General features: G+C 35.8%; 1 protein-coding gene across 3 annotated transcripts in view; it reads left to right on the forward strand.

Moving 5' to 3' along the window:
- Window positions 1-15,294, forward strand: part of LOC139686107 (host cell factor 1-like) — an 87,536-nt gene that overhangs the window by 534 nt on the left and 71,708 nt on the right. For 2 of the 3 annotated variants that reach the window (XM_071583278.1, XM_071583279.1), the window contains exons 2-5: window positions 8,431-8,579; window positions 11,579-11,739; window positions 14,426-14,628; window positions 14,899-15,090. In XM_071583278.1, the coding sequence (XP_071439379.1) occupies window positions 8,431-8,579; window positions 11,579-11,739; window positions 14,426-14,628; window positions 14,899-15,090 (705 nt within the window). Of the gene's footprint in view, window positions 1-8,430; window positions 8,580-10,753; window positions 10,787-11,578; window positions 11,740-14,425; window positions 14,629-14,898; window positions 15,091-15,294 lie in introns of all 3 variants that reach the window. The other variant, XM_071583280.1, reaches the window with a different exon arrangement.

Genomic DNA, 15,294 nt, shown 5'->3' on the forward strand with positions numbered 1-15,294 from the left:
CAAAGATCTTTCTGTTAGGAAAAAATTGGAAGCATTATTTTTTAAGTTACTTGACCCATGTAGCGTCTCGTTGACAATCATCTGTTTATAGGGCTCATCCGGGGAAGGGAGCCATTTTATTTTTATAGTTTGTGATGAGAATCGCTGATGCAGTTGTTGCAATACGATTCGGATATGCTGTAATAGCGGTCGCTAAATTATAAAATGCTTGCGTTGACGTCATTTAAATAAAGAATTCCCGTTGGTGAATTGTTATCGTTAAAATATGTAATGTAGTGAGTGACAATATGTGTATTTGAATTTCCTTGTCATACTCGAATGAATTATATACCGGCTCGAGTGTTGATGTTGTGACATTTTCCAGTCTGGAAAAACCTGAGGAGTCCTGACTGAATCCCAAACTGATATGCTTAGTACTCGCAGGAGTGATTTGAGAATTTGGAGTCGCTGGAATGGTGTATTTTGTTCAACTCTCCATCTACCAAGAACAAAGACTTAAAGCCATTAACTGCCAATGAGTTTGTTTTGGCTGCTGCGTATTTATTCATAAATTTACTTCATTCATACCACAGGAATTAGATACACCTTTTAGTAAAACAAAATGCTTACATATTTAAAGTTGACATTTATGCATGCAGGTCTATTGTTCTATATGCGTCCATTTAACCACGCATGTACCTTCATCTATACGTGTGCGTGCATATGTATCATGCATATGCATAATATATATATATTATATACATATTCTCATGTATATATATATAAGTGTTGCCGTTGGCTGCAAGAAAGATAAATATAAATCAAAATCCTGCACCTCCCCAAACAAACGATTAGTTACTACAATTTCTAATCTTTGATTACTATCAGAAATATAAGTGCAAATGTTTGTCAATATGTTTCTGTGGAGGAAGTAAAAAATGAATAATCACACTCTTATTTAGTAACCTAACTGTATTAAATCAGTCTAGAATAACATATAAATAAAAAAAATTTCGCTAATTCTATTTGATATTGAGATAATCCACTAGTTCTATTAATGCTTAATCTTATACTTTTTTATCTGTTTGAGTGCAGATGTCGACTCTGTTGGTGTATAGGACTACATAGTTTTCCACAGTAGGGGAATACCGTGTAACATTGCTAATCCAGACTACTTGGAGCCAGAGATATAGAACAAGCGAAATCCTCAATAACCGGTGATTTGACATGTAACCCTACGGAGTAGTATTCACCGTTAAAATGTGCGCGCTTAAACGCAGACGACGTGAAATGAATTTATATGGCGAAAAGGAAGCCTGAAGTGCATGAACGTCCACGTAAAGTTGACAAAATCATAATTATACAAAATACATTTCAGAATGTCCTTGAATGTTAATCTCTGTCATTCCATAGTGCTTCTGATCAACAGTGATTGTGTTATTAGCTACTTTATAGACGATATTATCTCGCTGAATAAATAAAGTTAGTATTTTCTCCCACAAAAAAAAATTTAATACTACCGGTTTCGATGAATAGGCGACATCATTAGGAATAAAGTCATACATGGCCAGGACATTTATATGTTCACATTAGGAGGGGAGTTGGGCTTTGGAAGGGAATTTGCGGTGGGGGGAATATGATATATTGGATATTATCTCATTTATTTGAGCTATTTACCTACATCATGTGAATCGATCGGGATTTATTTTAAGAAATGATAGTATCGTTGAAGCAAATTGTGCTAGTTTTCTTTTGTAAATTTGAGTTATTTTGAAGCGATGCTTGGGGAAATGTGCTCCTCTGGCATGCTTGTTTTATACCCCCCCCCCCCCACCCACCCAGATGAAACATTACTGTATAACTTACTCATCTTGCTGTTATGTTTAAGGATGAAAGTGACAACTTGGTATGGTTAATGGTAATTGAATTCCATTAGATTATATTGAAGGTAGAATTATTCTCTGTACAATTGAAGTTAGCCTAGCTGACAGCTGTTGAAAAATGAGAAATGCAGTGAGGGGGTGTTTTAATTCTCATGATCACTATGGTAGATATTAATTATTAAAAATTATCTGATATGAGTTAAAGTAATACATATTATAGCACTGTAATCATGTTTAGATTATTCCTAGAAACATTCTACTCTGGCACAAGAAAATTATTTTTTCAAAACTTCCTTCCCTTTATTTCAGGGAATTATTTTCTATCCAAATGTCTAAAATTACTGAGGCAAATTATGCAAAATAAGAGGATTAAAGAAATCATGCAAAAGAAAATAATAGCCATAATTAGAAATAATGATTATTTTTAATATTTATACTAATGGACTTGATAAACTCCATTATTGGAATTTTTCAAGTCCATTAGTATGGAACTAATTAATTCCACCTGCACAGTCTAGAAACTAGGCTGTGGAGATGTCTCGGGAGAAGTGAGAAATTTTTATTAATTACTTTACCTTGCTTGTTTTTGACATTGCTTACGAATAACAATCTCCCTTAGTTCTCAAATATGTGCAAAACTATTGCAATTTATGTCGAACGTCTCATCTATAAAATATAGGATAGCATCAAGGCTGCCGTGAATCTTATGGGAATATAACCAATTTTTCCACATGCTCACCAGATTCCAAAGATACATTCCATGGCACAATGAAATATTTTTTTCTTTTTTTTTGTTTGTAAATCTGGATGACCATCAACATAAACATGTTCTTCAAAATTTTTATTGGTCAAGGATATTTCCCCTGCAGCATGCAAAATTTCCTGATAGTCTTCTGGTTCAAATTTTGTGAAACAGAAATCAACCTCCTCTTCAAAAAACATTAGTTCCATGCATTCACACTAGTAGACTGTTTGAGCTTCCTCCAAGAATCAGTTCAGTTGAAGCACACAATTCTAATTATATTTCTAATTATATTTTTTGTTTTCATAATTTTTCTGCTCCTTGCTGGCTTAAATTTCATCGTCACTTGACTTACAAAACCTTATTCAAAAATTTTTGCTTTCCAACCTCTTGTAAGCAATGATAACTCCTTTGATTTATTGTTTGAAATAATGTTGTATTTAATGACAAAGGAAGGCACACCTTGTGCCTTGCTTTTTCATAAATCCTACTTATGTGCTAATTGTCAATTAAATTTGATGGGAGGGGTAATTTTCCAAAATCAAAGGCACTTCATTCCTTTGAATCCTGTGGACATCGACTTGGTATTTCATAACTTTAGGAACAGATTGTGGAACCAACCCATTGTGATGACTACCATTAACCGGTCATTTGCTAAATGACCGGTATATAGGAGGCAAATTAAGTACAAGGAGTTCATTCATTATTTCCTTCAGAGCTCGGTATTGTTGAAATTTTAACAGCAAAACACCCTTCCACTTATGGTTACAATCTGCAACAGAACCCATGGCAAGTATAGAAATCCTTTCCTCACTGATTTGTTATCCAGGTACCTTTGATTCAATTTTTAAAGCTTTTTTTGTTTGTAAACCTGAATGACCATCAACACTTACATTTTTTGGAAACTGCATTCTTTTGCATGATAATAGGTGACTTAGTAAAATCAGTATTGTTCCGCAATATCCCTTGCCCTTGATAGGTTGTTCTTGCTTCCTAGCATATGCACCTGTCATTGAGCAATGTGTCTTTGCATCTTACCATTCCTTGTTTCAGCCTCTCTGTATATCTACACCCACACAGTTTGTTGGTGGATTGAGTCTTTCAAGATGGAAGATACTATCTTTTTAACATAGTGGAGGCAAGAGTTTTTGAGTGCTCATTCCCCCTTATTCGTATTTGGAACCTAGCATCCCTCGGAGTGCAATATGTTCTTCTTTGTGAGAAAATATTTGAAAATTTTGGATATTTTTTTTAAATGGAAGTAAATTATTTCACCAGAAGTTATTTACAGCATTTTGTAGAACCACGAATTTTTTTGCGACTGAGGAGTCCATCCACATTTGGGTGGCAGTAGCATTGGTCTTGAAAGAAGGATAGACTAGGAGGGAATCTTTTTCCATTTCCCAGATTTAGCTTTCATGTTAGTGAGATCCATTATAAGCAGAATTTATCCCCAGCTTGATATTCTTACATTGACTATATATATTATTGAGTCGCTTGAGGTTTAGATGGAAATTTTCAAAAAAGTGATATGCATGGTTTTAGGGTAAGGATGGTAGAAGAAATAGTAATACTTGCTTATAAACAAAAAAGGCAAATGAATGAGCCTAAATTTAGGTAGTGTCCTTCACAGCCAACAAAATAATTTACTCTCGTGCTAGGGTTTAGTTGGGCTAGGGCTTAGTTGGGATCAGGGTCCGGGTCCACTCTCAGGCATGCCTCTTGGGACCTTCACCTTCGCCCATACTTAGGTTTTTAAGCTACTTGATCTCTCTAGGAAATCACGGGGAAAGAAACTGTACCCTGATCTGTGAATTTCACATACCTTTGGTCATAGTACTATCTGTATGAGCTCTATCTTCCCCTATTAAACCAGCTTTCTGTTGATCACTGTGATTATCATTTATTCCCCTCCTTACACAGAATACTTATTCATTTTCTGAATCTGAGAATAAGAAGAGATGTTTCTATAGGAAACTTTTGGCTTCAGGTTTATGGCTCATCTGAAATTCGCAGCTTTATATACCCTTTCCATTGGTCAGGTGCCAGGTGATTGGTTTTTCAGAATGTTCATCACTTTTTTCCTCCTAATTTCATGTCCATTTTTTACTTTCTTTCACATTTGCATTTCAGTGTGGGTTTCCATGTGTTACTGAGGAGGTAACCGGAATTCTTATTGAAATTATTGCTTTGAAGCAGGATCTCAATAGCCTCTTTAGTTAATTGGTCCCAATAACCATGCCAATGACCCAATAACTAATTTTGTCTTGTCCCATATAATGGCATGGTCTTGGCTAATGCTATGTTTACTGTTGACTTAAGTGATTCCCCTAATATGAAGAGCCTCCATTGTGACTTCCGTCTGATTTAAATGTTGGGGCCTGTCTTACATAGGTGAACTCCCCCACACTCAGGGAATTATATACCCAGTGTTTTAAGTTTGATTGGATCTTTAAAACATCTGGCTACTTAGTTTTGCAAATAGTTTATGCAGCATGTCAATATGGTGCCTTAGGAGGATCCTAGAGATTTTCCATGATATGGTTGAGATTAATAGATTGCCCCATTATCTCTTTTGTTTTGCTTCTCCTTGGATCATTGAACCTTTTTAGGGCCATTGAGATCTATGGTTCACTGTACCCATCTGGTGGAAGGTCTTCCTGAGATATTTCATTTTAAAATTTGTTGTCTCAGGCGTAACTTTGTGGAATTTGCATAACATATTGAAATGTAATGAAATAATTGACTTTGTAATTCCACACACTTTTTTAAAGTGTGTGGAATTACAAAGTCAATTATTTCATTACATTTCAATATATTTCATTTTGCCTGGAAGGTTCACTTTGTCTGATATTGATTGACTGTTTCGGAAGAGTAATGGCGACTTGCTCTGTTAAAGTATGGGTTGGATTTTGGTTAATGCCGTGTTCCAGGATTTTGCCCATTTCCTTCTAATCAAGATATTGATGAAATGGAGTCATTTTTCACTGCATCTCCATCTTAAATTGGATTTTGGGATTCTGGTTGTTCATGTGTCCCAGGGACAATCCCAGTTTGTCCATTTCATGATTTCAGACAATCAATTCAGCATATAATCCACGGATGTGGAAGAATTTCTGGCACAGAGGTGCAGATCAAATGCTTTCTTCTCAAAGTCTTCATATCAAAATTTGCAAGGGCTGGTGATAATAGAAATCCCATTGCAATCTCATCTGTCTTCATTGAAGTTCCTGTTCTATAGGTAATATGTTGATTTACATTGTGGTGAAACAATTTAACTGTGTCACAGTTATTTCCTTTCCAGGAGCTTTAGGGTATTAGAAATAATTAGTTGAGATAAAATATGGAGACAGTACATCGACGTTGATTGGGATAACATGAGCCTCTAAAATCCAGAAATTTGTGAGTGACAAAATCATTTGCATTGACCAGTATTATCATGGTCAAGGTGAATGATATTTATGCTTTGAAATTTCTGCATTTTAATGCATGATTCTCCGGCAGTTCTATGAATTAGCCTCTAAATTTATTTCCTTCCAGTCTTAACAAATTCTGTTCAGTTTCTGTTTCGATGATTACATGCCCACGAGTTGCTTTTACATTCATGTCAAACCGCATTCATTAACTTGTAACTTCACCTACTAGGAGAAATAATATTCTTTACTTATTAGCTACAAACATAACAAACTATGTCTTGAATATTAGATATCATAAAAGAATTATTGATCACAGATTAGGAAACTTATTAAATTTTTTCCATGGGGCTCTAATAGCAATCAATATTTTAAACTGTTATCACTTCTTACTTTGGTCAAAATGAATTTTTAAATTTGATTAAAGAATTTTTTTGTTTCTTGAAGTCACCGATGAAGTTCTCTGCTGCCTTTGACTCAAAGTTTGCTGCTTCACCATGCCTTTTAATACTATGGCTTCTGATTCTTCTTGTTGTGGAAACAGGCATGGGTCCCCTTATATACTTCTTTAGCCGTTGATGATCCTGACATCTTCTAAAGGGGTCGGCAAAAATCACTTTCCCTTTCTAGCAAATGATATTCTCGTTAATTGTGTCGCATTGCAATTGCTTTACCTTTATCCATATGAGAAGCAACCTTTCAACATTGTTAAGAATATATGCACATTGCATTGATATTCCTGTCACTTACTTTGCAGTATCTATCTCCTTAATGTTTTCCTTATTCACGAAGAAAATGCAAACCATTGATGTCGACTGATATTTGTTGTTTGAGCCACATTGTTGCTACCCAGAGCATTGTTTATTGTGAACCTCTTCCCAGCCCTCCCCAAAGGCCTTTAACCACCTCGAAACTTGTGAGAAGGATAGAGCAGAGTCCCCGTAAGCCTCACAAATTATTTTGTTCGTCTTTTCCAGAGATTTTTTCAGTTAAGCACAAAAATTAGTAATCGGGTAACATTCCTCAATTGTTGATTCCATTTTTTTAATAACACAGTTGGCCCACAGAGGTTTACAATAACTGACGTTCTGCCGCTTCCACAGCTTGGAGAGCAAAGCTTTGTATCCCATCCACCTACTCCAAGTGGTTCAATGCCAGTCCAGCCAATAGGAGCGGAACTGGAAATTTTATTGCATTACTTTCGGAATGCACCCTGTATCAATCGAATTCCTCCGACAGCCCACCCAATCATGCCAGCCATCTTATCCCAAAACCAAAGCTCATATAATGGATTAGAGTATTTACTGAAAAATACAAAACCCAACAAATCGTCCAGGCCCAATCAAACACCCGCTCGCATAATCAAGGAAACAGTTTTGGAAACTGCAATGCAAGGTTCCCAGTGACTGGAAAATAACCCATGCAGCCCCAATTGAAGATGGAGTTTTTTTACTTGAGCAAGCAATTAAATTAGTTTTGTGCATACTTCAACCATGGACAGATCTATTCAGCGGAACAATGGTAGCCCTAACTTAAAACTGTTTTGTGGGTAAAAAAAAAGAGACGTTTCAGGCGTGATATGGTGGAATATCATGATTAATTAAAAATAATGTGGAAAATTGCTATTTTTAATTAATGCTTTGTGGGTGTTCTGAAGATTTTTGTGGTTGCATCAATGCAGCATATAAGTAATGCAAAGAAGTCAAAGCTTTTTCTTGGGTGACTTTTCAGTTCACCTTGAAGTTAACAGTATTTTTAATGATAATTTTGTATCAAAGTAGCTGACCAAAACAAAGTAAGAAGAAACATTCCAATATCATACTTGAATATTTTATTAAAGTTTGAACATGGGTATTATTTTCTATATTTACACAATTTTTAATACATTTTTATTTTTATGCATGTTTATGTTTTTAGGAATTTTGGACCATGCATTTTTTTCTTGCCTTCTAAATAAATGTGTATCATTTTATTTTGCCAGAGAATGATGTTCTGCAAAATTCAGCCTCAAGGTATTGGCTATAGGCTGCATTTCAATTAAAGCCAATGAATTTGAAAGTTTTGGTGGTTGCCAGTGATATGGATTAAAATATGACATTGCAATCTGTTTGCTGGCAACCTCCATTTTCATTGTCTGTAAGTTATTAATGCAAATACTCTAAGCCGGCAGCGAGAAGAACCTTCGTGGGTAATATATTAGTGTCAAGGTAATAAATCCTGTCAATTTATTTATGCTTTGGCTATCCTTATGGGGCCTACTGAAGACAAAGCTTTTACACACATATTTTATAATATGATGCCTGAAACTCGTGTGTGTGCGTAAAAAACATGTGTGAAACTTTTTTTATAATACTCATTATTACTGTGAGTTCCTTATTATTCTGTGAAATTAAATCTTTCTTTCTTTCTTCAGTGACAAATCAGTGGTTTGTACCTAGTCTAAAGGGAGATATACCACCAGGATGTGCGGCTTATGGTTTCGTTGTCGATGGAACTCGTATGTTGGTATTTGGTGGCATGGTTGAGTATGGGAAATACTCCAATGAACTATACGAATTACAGGTTAGTGTTTCAGTTTGATATACATTTCTCCTGTATTCAGATGTCATTACTAGTTTGTCAAATTGCAAGTATTTATATTTGATAGCATCAATGCTATTTTATATAAACTTAACTGTATTCAAAGCATCACATGTGCTCCTTTTTTGTGTATCACATTCTAGTATGCTTAAGTACTCTCATATTGGTTGCACTGGCCAATGCGGCCATGGTAATAAAAAATTTAAAAATTTTTATAAATGTGGAGTACTATTGATTTCCTGTGATCAAATTAGAAACATAATTGATGGTTTCCTTCACCGAGATCCAATGTATGACCTGTTAACATGTTTCCCATGCTGTCGTCACTTCCAAATCTTAGAGCAAAAGAATTCCAATCATTACTTTCTCTTTCCCTCCCCTGTCTCCATCAACCTTTATTTCAGGCACATTTGATGCACATTTGTCCTGGAGGTAGGTGTCTCGGGTAAAATTTTACCTAATATTTGTTCCATTTTTCTGTACGTGCACATAAAACCGTTGCCAGTCCAGACTGAATGGGGCTAAGAGTGTTCTGGATTAGGTGAAATCCAGATTAACTAAGGTTTTGACTCATTTAACCGCATGTAATATTTTCTCCAATAATATTGTGCAACATATACTCAGTTTGTTGTATTATATTCTCAATATTTCATCAGTGAGGATATCTCATTTAAGTATGTGGAATAAACTTATTTGAATTAAATATATTGTAGATATTCTCCTAATGAGAATGTAACACAATGCATAATTGCCTCTGAAAAAAAACAACTGTAATACATACTTATTTGAATTATCCGATTTATCTAATCAATTTCCTTTAGTAACTTAACTAATTATTCATTTTTTTTAATAAAACAGAAATGAAGAAAAATGGCACTAGCCCTTTTTTTTAATTTTTAGTTGGAACGCATATTTGCTGCTATTCTCCAGCATACTTCCCTTTAACATCTGTCATCAAAATAAATGCTCTCATAAAATTTATTGGTGTTGCTGAAATATTTAAAGAGTATTGCAGCTGATGTTGCATTAAGTTGCAACCCAATATGATTAGTAGCACTTGAATTCCATTAGATTATAGTGAAGCATTTATGGATGAATTTTGTTGGAAGATTAAGTCAGCTATTGATGGAAATCCCTAGTACTTAAGGACAGACCTTACCAATTTTTTTCTGGGACTTTAAGATTTATTTGGTAAAGCTTGCTAATTTTCTGTTAAAGTTTTTCAGGGGTTGCCCACTTTTTATATATTATAGATATTGTAGAAACTTGCAAACTAAAAATTATTTCAGCAGAGCAATACTAACTCTTATAACCCCCAAATGAGCTACCTGCAGAAAACAGGTGAACTCTGTCCAAATTATGCTGGGGTGCTGCCCATTCCAGATTAATTAGGGCTTCCTGTATTTCTACCACACTGTATATCATTTATGCTAAGCAAGAAGATAATATTAGAATTGGAAATTCCCAAAGAGAATGATGCTCCATTAAAATATGAGATTGGTAGGCGTTTGTCTCATTCAGCACATCTTGCATCAAGGCCCTGGCAAAAGCCAAAACTTTAGTAGGACTGAATAAGGTAAGTCTGGTGCTATACGTAGCATTGTAGTGTCCTCATAAGGAATCACTATTTAGATACCAAGCATTTAGAAGGAAAAGGGGAAAATACAGTAAAAACCCTTATGTGCACATTTTTTTAGGGTCTAAGAAAAAAAGTGTAAAATGTGGGAAAATGTAAATAGCAGGTAAAGGAGAATTGCCATTTTGACATTTTTATTTACTGAAGTCATTGTCTATAGGTTCATCATCATCAGAAATAAAAACAACTTGAGTTGTTTCATCACAATCAACATTAAATTCTAAATGGTATATATCTTGAAGCATGAAGTTTATTAAATTCTGACACCTATCAAGTTACAATCTCAACTTCAAACCTTCTACTTTCACCACACTTGCCTTGTTTACAAGATTGTGCCTATTTTTAAACCTATCCAACTAAGCACTGGATGCTGTGAAATTTTTGGTTCCCAATATTTAGGGAATGGGCAACGCTTTTCTCTTATGATGACACATTTCATGGGGATATTTGACAATCTTTCAATTAAAAAAACACTCAGTTTTTCTTCATTCTTGGGATTATTGATATTTTCTCATTTCAGGTCCATTCCACACCGGTCCAATCCACATTTCAGGTACAATCCACATTGGTTTGCATGCTTCATAATTGAGCTGTAATGTTTCACTATAATTTTCAGTGTAGAGGCCTGCAATCTTAGATGTTTCACTTGATCAATATGGATTCCATCATGAGAACTTGTTCTAGGATTATTTTGCCCTCTCTTGAAAATGATGTTTTCCACCTCGTCTTTCCATTGTCAATCAGGGTAAAATATACTCTCCCGAGTCATTGAGGAAAACTTAGCTCATAAGAATCAGAAAAATTATTTGAAGGAAATATAATTAATTTTGATTCAATATAGTTTTGTCACGATAAAATGAGTTTCAATGCATTTTATTGACTAGTAGGGCATCACTGTTTGATCAGTTGAATCGAGACAATACAAGTGATCCCTGTTGTGAGTCACCTTTATTGCATGTTTCAGTATGTTTGGGTTAATATCAGTTTCATTCCTCATAATTTCATCTAGTTGATATGAGTAATCTCTTTCAGGAATTATTACCATGCTTTAAAAAAATTACAGTCAAACCTCACACAATGAGCATAATTCATAGGGGAATCTTTCTTGTTGCATGTAACAATTTTTCCATAAGAAAAATGTAAAATATGACTTCATTCCATGCCAAACACAATAAACCATGTGCTACATTTATTCAAAGAAAATCATTTATACATCGTTAAGGATTGCCTGCAATCTACTGTCAGCAAAGCTGTAGGGGTCATCAGAATGTACCAGTCCTTCCAATACATCAAGATTGTTGTCCATATTTTATAACAGTAAAATAAAAGCAACATTTTGTTTCAGGCCAGTAAATGGGAATGGAAAAGGCTTAAACCAAAAGCACCAAGAAATGGTCCTCCACCTTGTCCACGGCTTGGTCACAGTTTTACTCTAATTAAGAACAAAGTGTATTTATTTGGAGGCTTGGCGAATGATAGTGAGGATCCAAAGCACAACATTCCCAGGTATGACTTTTTTTATCTTCATTTGTAATTGTTTGGTCATTTATTTATCATTAATTCATTTGATTATTTGCTGTTCATGGCAGATGACACTTAGGGGCCTTATAAATAACTGTGATCAGCTGCTTAGTGGCCATAAATGGTAATGTGAAATGCATGCTCTGGGTGTGTTTGGAAAGTAATGCAATACAATTTGCCTCGCTGCTCCTATTGGTCGGAGTGGGGTCGAACCACTTGGAGTAATTGGAGGGACACTAAGCTTGACCGCGAAACCGGTCTCAGTGCTCTCCAAGCTGTGGAAGAGGCAGGATGTCAGTTTTGTAAACCTCTGCGCGCCAACCATGTCACTAAATGAATGGAATCGGCGATGGAGCCATGTTGCGGGATTACTAGTTTTATGCTGAAAAAATCTCTTGAGAAGACTAAAAAAATGATTCGCGAGGCTTATGGGGACTATGCTCTGTCCTACTCACAAATTTCGAGGTGGTTAAAGGCCCTTAAGGAGGGCCTAGGGAGTTAACGCTGCCCATTACATGGATGTGCTGGAAAGATTCCGAAAAAGGGTCATCAGGACAAGAAAAGACATCTCCACTACCTGGAAAAGTATCATCACATCGCGCCTTGCCGCAATGCACTAGGAGTCCATGAGTTCCTGGCCAAATGCCAGGTGCCAATGAAAGGAAACTGTTTTTCATCCATAGAAGAGATCCAATCAGCCATGACGAAGACCTTGCGAGAGGTCTTCGAAGATGCCTTCTAGAGCGCATACTGGTCATGGCAGAGTCGCTGGAAAAAATGTGTAAGGCTCAAGGGCAGTACTTTAGAGAATTTAAAGTGTTAATGCAAATCTGCTCAAGGAATTACTAAAAAATAGTTGCATTGCTTTCAGAACGCACCCTGTAATCCAGTAGTTACTGTATGGCATGGGCATAACTAGATAACAATAGATTGAACTAAAAACAGACATGGTGCATATAGAGGTAATAATTTTGTTTGTGTTCCTTAATTATACCCAGGGACCTGCAAAGCTTTATTATTATTATTTTTGATTTTGAAGTGAATCTGTCTTGAATAATTTCAATATTATAGAAAATCATATCTTATCCATAAAGATTTAGTAGCAGAATTTAGTTTCATACAAGAACATTGTTTATGGTGATAATGGCATATACTGTGCTGTAGAGGTTTTCATTCAGTGTAGCATTAGAACTTTTTAAGTGATATTTTGATTTGTGTGTCAACCAGAAAAGACAGCTCAGCATTAGGAATTATGGTTTTACCATCAAAACCGCTATTTAAAGGTTTAGATTTGGGCACAGAACTAATTCTTATTTGATAGATATGTGTCGCATTATCAAACTAAAACGTTTTTGTCTATGGTTCCAGTTTCTGTTCCTTCATCGCTATGAGATGTTACTGAATGATTACTTAAAGCAGGAAAGGATAATTCTGCTTTGAAAGTGAAATACGAGGGTCATCCGGAAAGTAGTACCCGTTCGTGCCGCATGAAGTGCTGACGACGCGAGTAGCCGCTGGACGAGGTCAGATAGCTTCAGTGGCTTGTCTGCCTTCTCTGAGCCAAGTTGCGTGACGCTAGCATTGCCTGTGTTGTTTCTGTGATTGTTTACAATGTTTAAAAAAATTGAGAACGCCGCCAGTTGTGAAGTGAGGGCAGTGATTAAATTCCTCAATGCAAGAAACGTTCGCCCATGTGATATTCATCGCCAATTAAAGGAGGTGTATGGAGACAATGTAATGGACGAGTCGTCTGTTCGGCGGTGGTGTCGCAACTTCAACATGGGGAGGGGGAACACACACGACGATGAGCGTTCGGGGAGACCGTCTGTCATTACAGACCAACTGGTGAGCTCAGTTGACGAATTCGTGAGGAACGATCGGCGCGTCACAATTGATGACATCTGTGAGCATTTTCCCAATGTTTCTCGAACAATTGTTCATGAAATTGTTAAACACCATCTGCATTATGCAAAAATTTGTGCAAGATGGGTCCCTCGCGTATCTCAATGAGCTGGCGGCGAAGGACTATGCAGCAGGAATACAGAAACTTGTCACACGTTATGACAAATGCCTTAATTTGCTTGGAGATTATGTTGAGAAGTAGTTTAAAGTATCCTCTTTCAAATAAAATTTTTTATGTTTGTTAATATTTACTTTTGTGTCTTTATTTCACGAACGGGTACTACTTTCCGGATGACCCTCGTATATAATAACTGGTATAATTTAACATTTATTTGACAGTTCCCTCTGTACCATCTTTTACTTGTGGGTAAGATGAAAGACAGAAAAGACCAAGAAGGAAAATTTTGTACAGAAGTTGGCATCCATGTGCAGATATTTTAAGAAGTCAATTGCATGAATCTGCTTGTTGATATATTCCTTTAATAAGGCATTAAAATATTTTGTTTGCCCTATTTAACTGTTAGTTTAATTTTGTTTGCATTTACCTAATTCTCTTGCCATGAGGAAATGGATATAACTTGGAGAATAATTGTACTTTATTTCTTGCTGCAAATTAGGACTTAGTAGACTTTAAAACTTTGCCAAAGGCACAGGCTCTTTGTTAAGGGTTCCATTGAGGGTTTCTGTCGTATTTTGTCCTGAGTACTACTTCTAGTCAAGTTTTAACTTTGCATATGTTACAAAGTTAATGTTATTCTTTATTTTTCAGATATCTGAATGATTTATATACTCTAGAACTTCGTGGGAATGGGGTAGCTTGGGATATCCCAGAGACCATTGGGGATGCCCCACCTCCCAGAGAGTCCCATTCAGGAGTGGCTTACACTGATATGATCACCGGTCGATCACATCTAATCATCTATGGTGGAATGAGTGGCTGTCGTCTGGGTGATCTTTGGTTCTTAGATACTGGTACATATTTATTTTGTGTTCCAAAGAATACTACATGAAACAGTCAAAAAAAATTGTTCAGCCTTTTGATCTTGTCTATTTTATTGAAGTAAATACCTGCATTTTAGCTTGTTATCCATGGAAATCACCGGGTGAACTAGCATGTGTAATGGATGGGTTGAACAAAATATGCATTGAACTCCATTCTATTTTTTCGTGATGACTAGTTTAACTTAAATTTCCTATTAAATTGCCTTGGAATGTTTTGGACATGTTTTGCTATTGTTTCAGAAACTATGACCTGGAGTAAGCCTAGAATAGAAGGAATACCACCCTTGCCAAGGTCTCTCCATAGTGCCACGGTTGTAGAGAAGAGGATGTATATTTTTGGAGGATGGGTCCCTCTTGTGATGGACGATGTTAAAGTGGCCACACATGAAAAGGAATGGAAATGCACCAATAGTCTAGCTTGCTTGAATTTGGGTAAGTTTTTGATGAAAGTTACATCCTGCATCTCATGTTATTACTCTCTTTGGTTGTATACATGTTTTGCTATGAAATTAAAGTAAGTGTTCATGATTGCATATCATTAATGAAATTTGTTCCTTGGACACCTATAGAGGATACTAAGAGAAAACTTAATTTGAACTATGATTATCCCAGGTCCCCATGTAATAGTATTGAAAC

Source organism: Hetaerina americana, unplaced genomic scaffold, assembly GCF_022747635.1.
Source record: "Hetaerina americana unplaced genomic scaffold, ioHetAmer1.1.p SCAF_13, whole genome shotgun sequence".
NCBI classification, from domain to species: Eukaryota; Metazoa; Arthropoda; class Insecta; order Odonata; family Calopterygidae; genus Hetaerina; species Hetaerina americana.